Source organism: Orycteropus afer, unplaced genomic scaffold (assembly GCF_000298275.1).
Source record: "Orycteropus afer afer isolate SDZICR_OR568_19922 unplaced genomic scaffold, OryAfe1.0 scaffold00303, whole genome shotgun sequence".
NCBI lineage: Eukaryota > Metazoa > Chordata > Mammalia > Tubulidentata > Orycteropodidae > Orycteropus > Orycteropus afer.
Window position 1 is genome coordinate 3,452,273 of NW_006921890.1, and position 11,276 is coordinate 3,463,548.

The 11,276-nt window shown below is 50.5% G+C and overlaps 1 protein-coding gene across 1 annotated transcript in view; it reads right to left on the minus strand.

Annotated features, from left to right (window-relative positions):
- LPCAT1 (lysophosphatidylcholine acyltransferase 1) overlaps positions 1 to 11,276 on the minus strand; it is a 72,712-nt gene that overhangs the window by 34,179 nt on the left and 27,257 nt on the right. Inside the window, exon 5 of the mRNA XM_007951623.1 lies at positions 2,327 to 2,385. Coding sequence (XP_007949814.1) covers positions 2,327 to 2,385 — 59 coding nt within the window. The remainder of the gene's footprint in view (positions 1 to 2,326; positions 2,386 to 11,276) is intronic.

The window sequence follows — 11,276 nt, forward strand, 5'->3', positions numbered from 1 at the left end:
CATGTGGCCATCAGCCCCCAGAGTGGGTGGAGCAAACCTCTGCCGCCACCTTGACCCCCCACTGTGGGCAGTGCCTCCCCATCCTGGCAGGCCCAGTACTGGCCCTGTCAAGGGTATTTCTGACACTCTCCACCCTCAGCCCGGCACACATCCAACCTCAGCGAACACAATGGCCACCTGACATGCCAGGTGACAGATGCCCGGGGGACCTCCTGTGGCTTCCTTCCCTCTGTTGTTGTAGTTGTTATGTGCCCTCGAGTCAGACCCGACTCATAGCGACCCCTCCTTGGGTTTCTGAGGCAGTATCACTATGGAAGTAGATTCCTGAACCCTTCTCCCTAGCTCCTGATATGACCCTGGCCCTTGGTCTCCACACCCACACTGGCCCCTCGTCTCGTGTCTGTGCTCAAACCTGCCTACATCAGTTTCTGCAACTATGCAACTTAAGAGTGTAGAGAGAGGGACAGGCATGCAAGGCCGAGGTGTGGCTTCTCGGACAACGAAGCAGGAGGAGTCCAGAAAAACCAGTGAAGGCATGCTGCCTAAAAACTGCCGAGGGAAACACCTGAAGAAGAAAAATCTAGATGTCTACACACAGCTGACTTCCCAGGTTCTTTCGTTTTGGGGTCTATTCTCCTATTCACAGGAGATGCATTTAGAGTGTGGTTCATGCAGGGAGGCCAAAGGAGGGCTGGCTCTCCCACCAGATCCCTGCATCAGGAACTAGGTGAAAAAGTCTGTTCCATAGAATGCATCGACCCGTCTACATGTGGCTACTGGCTCTGCCTGCTGCTGACTCACTGACCGGCTGGTATACTCACTCCTGGCTGACCAGAGCCTCACCGCACCCCCCTATTCTGCCCACTCCCCCAGCACGGTGAATCCTGCAGGTGATGGGGACCAGGTGAGTGTGTCTTTCTTTGCCTCCTCCAGGCCTGGCCTGTCACAGAGGGTTGCCAGTGAGCCTGCCAGTGTCTCTGCTGGTAACCCTGAGCCCTGTCCTTTTTCTTTCAATAAACACTCCTCTGTGGTCACAAAGGCAAATCGCAGTAAACAGAGAGAAAAGATGCCAATAAGTGAATTTGCCTCGTGATTTCTCTCCCCAAGGGTTAATCCATTAGATACACTGTAGAACACAAAGCGCTGTTTCAGGCCCAGAGGGAATGAGTCCCCTGAGCTGTCCCTGGGCTACCAGCCCCGCAGCCCGTGAGGGGAGAGGACACAGGTCCCAGAGGGAGCTGCAGCTGAAGGTGACACGCAGGGGCCCTGAGCAGGCACCCATGGGAACGGCACCCACAGGGAGCTCCATGCTGCCGTTGGCTCTGGCGACCCGCAAAGGGAGGGGCTGACCGCCCCTGCCAGGCACGGAGCCTCTGCCCAGCACCTGGGGGAGGGACAGCAGTGCTAATGGGTGGATGCAGACGCTGCGGGAGGCGGGGCAGGAGGTGGGAGCCGCCGCCACCAGGCAGGATTCAGCCCTGGCCGAGCCTGCTCCGAGGCCTCACCAGACTGTCTCTCCAAGCCCAGGCTCTGTCAGGGCCATCCCCGGGGCCCCAGCCAGCCCTCCTCTTCTTTGCTCTCTGAGAGCAGACAAACGAGCAAAGACACAGCAAACCCGATGGCCGAGAGAGGCGCACGGCCTATTTCCGCCCAGCTGCCATCCAGCTGGTCCGCCCCACGGGGCCCCGTGTGGGTCAGAGTAGGACTGGGCTGCACCCGGTTTACAGGTCTGAGCTTCCAGATGGGTCTCCAGGCCTTCCTCCTGAGGTGCCTCTGGGGGCCCTGAACCTCTGGCCTTTCCGTCAGCAGCAAACACTGAACTGCGTCCACCCAGGGACTCAGCACCTGCGTGAATTCAGCCTTCAACAGTGTGTGACAAGCGGCCTGTTTCACGTCTTCAGGGAAGAACTCTCCCGCTTTTGTTCACCAGAACCGAGCGGAGACATACAGATGCCGCCATCGACTGCAGAGAAGCCCCTGCCCCGAAATGAGACCTCCTCTAGGGTACCACTGCCCGCCCAAGGGAGCTTGGGCAGGGAGAGCTGGGGGGACACGGCAGGGGCCCCGCACCACATCAGGGACGCGCATGACAGGACCCACGAAGGAGGGACTTTGTATGTGGATCCAGGGAGTGTTCCGGAATACTGGGGCTTACCAGACACGGGTCTGTCACTAGGCCTGTCCTGACTACTCGGCTGAGCGTGAGGAACGCAGCCCGCATGCCGCACTGTTCCCCTGCTCTGCTCACGACCACTGTGTTAAGAGCAGATGTGTGAAGAGCCCTCCCGATTCGTGATGCTCTCCAGCCCCGGGACAACACACTCACCAGCTTGTTTGGGTATCGCAGGACCACAGGCTGGACGGGAACGCCGGGAATAAACGCACCTGTACAGAAAGGCACAGCCCGTTGTACGTCCGAGGAGCAGGAAGCCCAGCACAGCAGGCCCCACCCCCACTTCCCATGTCGGGCATGAAACTACAGGTTTCCTCCCCTGGCCACCCCGCCAGCCAAGCTGTGCCAGCAGGAAGGCGTCCTCAGCATCTGAACGAACTGGAAAGGTGCAGATGAGACCACAGGGCTGCAACGTGACCCTGGCACGAAGCACAAGAACCGGGCTGACTCCGACTCACGGCGACCCCACGGGTGTCCGTGTAGAGCCGGGTGCCGCCGGGCTTTTAGGCGCTGACATACTGGAAGGAGATAGCCAGGCCTTTTTTACAAGGTGCCCCTGGGTGGACTTGAACCTCTGATTTCTCAGTGACCAGTCGATCGTTATTAACCGTGCACACCTGGGGACACAGTGCTTTGTGTAACACATGTAAACTGAGTGGCCTCATGGGAAGGGAGCATCTCCTTTGCCTGTCTGCACTGTGGGGTCCTAGCCAAATGACCTGTGGTCCATCCATCACTCTGAGTCTGCTCCGACCAGCACCCCCCCCCGCACACACACACACACACACATGCACTGTGCACACACGTCAGCCACAGGTCTCCACCTTGTTCTTGGCCTGCCGTGGGCCAGTCCCAGCATGAAGGGCAGGCAGTAATGCTGGTGCTTGACTGCCCAGCCCCAGGCCCTCCCTCCTCTCTGAGCTGCCACCCCAGCAGCACATGGGACACACGTGAGACCTGTCAATAGCACTGCTGCCTTTCTGTCCGTCATCAACAGACTGGGGCCCTGGTTAGAGTCTACAGAATCCACCTGCTTCTTATACCGGCAGGGGGTCCACAAGCTCCACCCCATTAGTCTCCATGGGGTTCAACTGCTTTCCGCGCCAGCTCAATCTCCCCACGATGGGGCAGAAGCAGGGTTCTGGGCACTGTTTCCCAGCAGACTGCCCGGTGTCCTGTTAGCAGCACCATAAACTAAGCAGAGACCGCAGGAGGCGCACAAGTTGGCCGAGCCGGAGCAGCAGAGCCTCTGGGCAGTGTGTGGGTGCTGGCCCGCCACCCAGCCCGGCTGTGGGTGGAGGGGTGCTCTTCAGGCCGGGTCGCTGGCTGTCCCTGCGGGCATCCCACCCATCAGTGCCAGGAACTCTGGGCTGGATTTTGGTGGTGGTGGTGGTGGTGGGTTCCTGCACAGCTGAGAGGGTGACGCCCACATCTGCTCAGGGGCTGCTGAAGCTTTTTGTTCTCGGGCCGGCTTTCCTGCCAGGGTGGCTGGAGGCGTCGGTGCCATGCCTCTGAGGTGATGGGTGGACACCCACTCACATTCCACCTTGAAACTGCAAGCACTGTGCTCCCTCTCAACTTCCTGCTGACACTTCCCAATGAGTTGACCACAAAGATGTGCGAGGGGCCCATTTCATTTCAATGTACAAGTCTCATGAGGGGCACAGAGAATGAGTAACTATAAAGCTTCAAAGACAACATGGAGACAGGAAGGTTGGTGTACTTTCCAGTCTATTTCTAGGACCCCACTGATAGGGATACCAACCACTGTCACGCCTACCTCTAGAGGGGCCGGGCTCATCCCTGTGACTATCCTTGGCCCATTAACAATTCTTCATAGTAGCAAATTGTAAGCCAAACATAGGGCTCTCTGCCATTTTCACTGTGAAACTTTTCTGTGCTCTGATGGAGGCGGTGTGGTGGGGGAGGTGTGCAGATACAGAGACAACAGTGGAAGTGATTACAGCTTAAGGGGGGTTTTTACTGCTCAGCTGTCTCAGTGGCTCTTCATCAGCACTCCAGAGGCACCGTGGAAGTCCTGCCAGTCAACACACGTCTCTTCTCAGATATTCAGTCATACAAGTGAGGTTTTCTTTAAACTCTCAGTTTCTGAAGCAGCCAACTGTCACTCATGCTCCACGGAGGTGTGTGCTTAGCGAACCACACTGCTACTGCAAGTCTGTCTCTGTTCTGAGGAGCAGTCAAGGAAGGAGCAGGCTCATGCTCTGTTTCACCGTTTGAATCAATCTTTCCCGATAGATTGGCGTTGCCTGCATGTGCCCACTTACTTTATGCTGGCCGTGCTTTTTCATCACAGGGCATTGATACGCCTGCCATACCAACGGCTGCCTTCTTGGGGCCATGCTGGGGTAGGGCTCAGCATTTACGTGGTCTGTTGTCCTGGGGATACAGCCGAATACATTAGTATCTGCCCATAAAAAATGCCAGCATGTTTCTTCTGTGGGGTAATGTTAATGGCTGATGATGGTTGGCGTACAGAACACTGGCACCTGCAACACAGATCGTTGTATCCTTAAGTAACAAGGACATCCTGGGCAAATGCCACGCATCGGTCTCTCCCAGGGCCTGGGCGACACAAGTAGTTGGGAAGTCCTTTCCCTCAGAGGTCCTGGCTGTGATGGCTTATTTTATGTATCAACTTGGTGAGGCTACAGGACCTAGCTGTTGGGTCAAACATCAGTTTGTTAGATATGATTACATCATTTAGCCTAAAGTAAAGCAGACTGCCCTCCATAATGTGGTGGGCCTCGTCGAATTAGTTGTTACAAGTGATTAACTCAACATGGTGGGCCTCGTCCAATCAGCTAAAGGCCTTACAAGGAAACAGGGAGTTTCTCTGGGGTGTGTTCTGCCTCCAGACCATAAATCAACATTTTGACACAACTCTTTCACTCTTCCTCTCACCTCATCTATGTGAAACTTGGAGACAGCATGGGGCTGGGGCCATCCCACATGCTGCCTGGCTCTGGAGAATCTATGTGCCATAACAGGACTGCCCATTTTATGTTCATGATACAAGGCCTGACGCCTGACTGGAAGGTGGCCTGTGAGGAAGCCGAGTCCCTGGAGATGCTGAACCGTGAAGTGTCCCTGGGAGCCGGGCTCTTGACAGCACATGCTTCTCACGCTGAGGGTGACTTGCCTGCTGGTCACGGCTCTGCTCACCAAAGCACAGCCCTGTGCAGGGCTGCCACCCGCCTTTCCCACTGGATCCTGCACCCACAGCTACTTAGGGAATGGGGCTGAGTGTTTTACTGAATACCCGTTTTCTCCCTGGACAGTGGCTACATGCGGTACTTCCAGCAGATCATTACTGGGTTTACCTTAGATGGGTTGTGCCCTTTTTACTCCTCAACTCTGCCTTTCCTCCTTACTCCCCAAAGCCACCTCTCTCAGGTCTGATGCTTCCGGGTTTCAGGAACAAGGGCCGCCTGCCCTCAGAGGAAGAGGCCTGTTGACAGCCTTGAGTTGCTTGCCATGTGCCCATGTGTGTACGGAGACCTTCGACTCACCCTGCAGGTGTTCTCTGATGCTGAAGAAACAGCCAGAATTTACAGTGTCCCAGGGGATGGCCCTCAGTCTTCCTCACAAGTCATGGCTCTAGGGGTGGGTCCAGTGTGTGTGGGCCCAGGGGCAAGGTGGGGTTCTGTGGACTCTCACCCACTATGCGCCCACAGTGCATCCTCATCATCATCCAGGGAGTGGCAGTGGCCCGCAGCCAGAGTTATAATGGGTGTCACTCAGCTCAGGGTTGGCTTCTGACTGCCACAGTGCAGAAGAGCATTGTAAAATTGAGGAAGTGCTCTGAAGTCCAGTTTTTCCTTCTGTGGGCTTCAGTCTCCGCCCTCAGAACCTGCTGCCCACCCTGTGCACCGACGCAGGGACAGGGAGCAGCCGAGGGGCCCGGGGTGTGCAGCACAGCTGGGAGAACCAGCTCTCAGGCCCCATCCAGCTCAGCATGGTGCCTGGGGAGAGGTTCCCCCAGAGGTGTGCCTAAGGAATGGCAGGTATGGCCCAGACCTGAAGGGGGCACCACTGAGCAGTTTCCAGTAACCACAGTACTTCCCCTCACCAGCTGTGAGTGACCGTTCAGCAGGTTAAAAGGAATACTCTCCTATTTCAGAGCCTCCCTGGCTCAAGGCAGCCTGTGTGATATTGCTCTGCTGCTTGTAGAAAGGATAGAAACTGAACAGCGACTCTGAGCCCATCAGAGACCAATTTCCATCACTGAAAGCAAGGAAGGTGCAGTTGTAGCTTTCATGCAGTGGTATAAGCTGTGAAGTAAAAGATGAATGGCTTAATCTGTATTTTAGAGCTCACATTATGGTAAATAATAGAGAGCTGCAAACACTCATTAATAACGTGAACAAAGAGTGTACAAAGTACAAATCTAGGAGAATTGGAAGTTGTCAAATATGAAATGGAACAGATAAAATTAAATCCCTAGGCATTAGTGAGCAGAAATGGACTGGTATTGGCTATTATGAGTCAGACAGTCATATGATCTACCATGCCATGAATGACAAATTGAAGAGGAATGGTGTCATATTCATAGTCAAAAAAGACATTTCAAGACTCATCCTGAAGTACGGTGCTGTCAGTGTTAGGATAATATCCATATGTCTACAACAAAGACTAGTTAATACTACTATTATCCAACTTTACCCATCAAACACTAAAGCTGAAAATGAAGATACTGAAGATTTTTACCAACACCTGCAGTCTGAATTTGTCCAGCGGTACAGTGAATTACTTGGTATGGCTTTTCTAGCCATAAACTTTGTAACTTCCACTGGATTACTGGGTGGGACCATGCAAATAAGGCACGTAGACCTCTGGTGTTGGGATTGGTTAGTTTTATCTCTCTGCCAGGCTTAAAAGAGCCCTCCTAGAGGCGAGAAAAGGGAATCTCACTGCCATCAAGAGAGAAGAGCTGGATGTGAAGTGGAGCATGTCATTGGACCCGAAATCCCTGTCCTGGACCTCCATGGCTGAGAGATGCCAGGCTGTGAGAGAGATGCCTGGCTGAAAGACGGCAACAGTGGAACCAAGAGGCATGAGACAGAGTGGCAGGCTTACCTGGCCCACAGAATAAGAAAGCTGAGTGTATCTGGGCAGAAGGCTTGCTAGTGGAATGGCGTGCACCTAGGTATACCTATCGGCAGAGCTAAAAGAGTTTTGCAACACTTGCCCGAGCAAAGCAGAGGCCAGGCTGAGAGGCCGAGGGCCAGAAAGGCAATCCTGAGAGCACAGCAGAGGGGAGACTGTCCTGATCGAAGAATGTATGCTAAGTGTGTTGCTGACCCTGAACTGTAGCCTGTTACATCCCTAATAAACCCCATAATCCTGAGTATCCTCTATGAGTTCTGGGTGGTCACTGCAATGAATTATCAAACCCAGCAGAGAAGTAGTGAGTGTCGTGGGAGGAAGGGTTGGTGTCAGAATTAGTGAAAAGGCTGGAGGATGGAGCATGTCTGGCCTCATAGGAATAAGCCTTGGGCTGCTGATGGTGGTTGTTTTCCTCTTGTGAATTTAGAGGAGGTCAAAAGATGTCCCCTCCATGTCCCTTTTCCAGCCCAAACATTAAATCAAGATGTATTGATAATTATAGGATAGGAATGTGACAGTTGGAAACAAAGAAAAAAACATTAGCAATTACAAATATGGCCTGGGTAAAAGAAATGATGCCAGAGACCACATGATAGAATTTTCCAAGACCAATGACTTATTTATTGCAAATACCTCTTTTCAACATAAACAGTGACTATACACGGGGACCTCTCCAGATGGAATACACAGCAACCAGATAGACTACATCTGTGGAAAGAGGTGATGGAGAAGCTCAAAACCATCAGTCTAAAGAAGGCCAGGGCTGACTGTGGAACAGACCATCAACTGCTCATATGCAAGTTCAAGTTGAAGCTGAAGACAAACTAAGTCCAGGAGAGTCAAAATATGACCTTGATTACATCCCACCTGAATTTAGAGACCATCTGAAGAACAGATTTGATGCACTGAACACCAATGAATGAAGATCAGCCAAGTTGTGGGATGACATCAAAAACATCATACATAGAGAAAACCAACCCCCCCCCCCCAAAAAAAATCCCAAACTCAGTGCTGTTGAGTCGATTCTGACTCATAGCGACCCCTCCTTGGGTTTTCTTCTGAGGAGTGGCTGGTGGGTTTGAACCACCAGCCTTCTGGTTACATTACGGTAATCAAATAATGGTTAGCAATCAAATGCCTCAGGCACTATGCCACCAGAGCTCAAAAGAAAACAAAAGATCATTAAAAAGACAAGAAAGGAAAGTGATCATAAGAGACTCTGGAAACTACTCTTGAATGGAGAGTAGTTAAAGTGAACGGAAGAAATGATCAAATAAAAGAACTGAACAGAAGATTTCAAAGGGCAGCTGGAGAAGACAAAGTATTATGATGAAATGTACAATGACCTAGAATGAGAAAACCAAAAGGGAAGAACATGCTTGCTCTTTCTTAAGCTGAAAGAACTGAAGAAAACTCTAAGTCTTGAGTTGCAATGCTGAATATCATTCAAAATTCAAAATAGTGAATGACGAAGGAAGCATCCAAGAAGATGGTAGGAATACACAGTTACTGTACCAAAAAGAACTGGTCAACATCCAACCATTTCAGGAGATAGCATATGATCCAGAGTTGATGGTACTGAAGGAAGAAGTTGCACTGAAGAACTGGTGATAAACAGAGTCTAGGAATTGATGGAATACCCACTGAGATGTTCCAACAATCGAATAAAATGCTGGAAGCACTCACTCGTCTATGCCAAGAAATTTGGAACATAGCTAGCTGGACAACTGACTGGAAGAGACCCAGGTGTGTGCCCATTTCAAAGAAAGGTGACCCAACAGAATGCAGAAATTATCAAAGAATATCATTAATATCGTACACAAGAAAAATTCTGCTGAAGATACTTCAAAAACAGTTGCAGCAATATATTGACAGAGAACTGCTTGAAATTCAAGCCGGATTCAGAAGAGAGCATGCAATGAGGGATATCATAGCTAATGTCAGATGGATCTTAGCTGAAAGCTAAGAATGCCAGAAAGATGTTTACCTGTGCTTTATTGACTATACAAAGGCATTTGACTGTGTGCACCGTAACAAATTATGGATGACATTGTGAAGAATGGGAATTCAAGAACACTTAATTGTGCTCATGAGGAACTTGTACATACACCAGGAGGCTGTCATTCTAACAGAACAAGGGGACACTGCATGGCTTAAAATCTGGAAAGGAGAGCATCAGGGTTGTATCCTTTCACCACACTTATTCAATCTGCATGCTGAGCAAATAATCCGAGAAGATGGACTATATGAAGAAGAACGCGGCATCAGGATTGGAGGAAGACTCATTAACAACATGCAATACGCAGATGACACAACCTTGCTTGCTGGAAATGAAGTAGGCTTGAAGCACTATTGATGGAGATCAAAGATCGAAGGTCTTCAGTATGGATTACATCTCAACATAAAGAAAACAAAAATCCTCACAAGTGGACCAGCAAGCAGCATAGCCATAAACAGAGAAAAGACTAAACTTGTCAGAGATTTTATTTTACTTGGATCCACAATCAATGCCCATGGAAGCAGCAGTCAAGAAATGAGATGCATCCCACTGGGCAAATCTACTGCAGAAGATCTCCTCAAAGGGATAAAGAGCAAAGATGTCACTGTGAAGACTAAGGTGCATCTGGCCCAAGCCATGGTGTTTTCAATAGCCTCATATGCATGTGAAAACTGGACAACGAATAAGGAAAACTGAAGACCTGATATGTTTGAATTTTGGTGTTGGCGAAGAATACTGACAATACCACAGACTGCCAGAAGAATGGACAAATACGTCTCAGAAGTACAGCCATAATTCTCCTAAGAAGTGTACATGGCCAGACTTCATCTCACCTACTTTGGTCGTGTTGTCAGAAGGGACCAGTCCCTGGAGAAGGACATCATGCTTGAGAAAGTAGAGGGTCAGTGAAGAAGGGGAAGGCCCTCAATGAGATGGACTGACACAGTGGCTGCAACGATGGGCTCTGGCACAGCAAGGAGTGTGAGGCTGGCACAGGACCGGGCAGCATTTGGTTCTCAGAGTGATGCCATGTGCAGTCCTGCGGCACCCTCACAATGCCCCACTGCTATTCGTAAGGTTTTGTTTTATTTTCTCCACTCAAGTTAATGCATATTTATCCCCTACTTAGTGGTTTACCGTCTCTTCCACCCACCCCTGGTAATCACCAAACAGTATTTCCTTTTTCCTGAAACCCATTTCTTGACATTTTACAATAGTGGTCTCATACAGTATTTGTCCTTTTATGATGGATAATTTTCACTCCGGATAATGGCCTCTAAGTTCACCCATGCTGACATGTTTTGCAGATTCATTATTGCTCTTTAACATTGAATAGCATTCCACTGTGTGTATATATCATCGTTGACTATTCCTCTGTTGAAGGGTTATTTGGGTTGTTTCCACGGTTTTGCTATTATGAACAGTGCTGCGATGAACATACAAAAGCCCACTGCCATTGAGTCCATTCTGACTCATAGCAATCCTACAGGACACAGTAGAATTGCCCCCATAAGGTTTCCAAGCCTATATATTTTTATGGAAGCAGACTGCCTTATCTTTCCCTTGTGGAGTGGCTGGTGGGTTTGAACTGTCGTCCTTTTGGTTAGCAGCCCAATGCTTTAACCACAGTGCCACCAAAGCTGCTTGTGACAAATACAGGTGTGCCTATATTTGTTCATATCACAACTCTCCCTTTTCTAGGATGTGTACCTGGTGGTGGGATTGCTGGATCATGTCATGCCATTGCTGGGTCATGTCATACCGTTTCCTACAGTGGTTGCACCATTTTACAATCTTATCAACAGCGCATGAGGGTTCCAGTCTCTCCACATCTTTGCCAGCATTGATTGTTTTCTGAGTTTTTTTTTAAACTTTGCTATCAGTGTTGGGAGGGAGCTCTGGTAGCATAGTGCCTAAGGCACTTGACTGCTAACCAGAAGGCTGGCGGTTCAAACCCACCAGCCACTCCTCGGA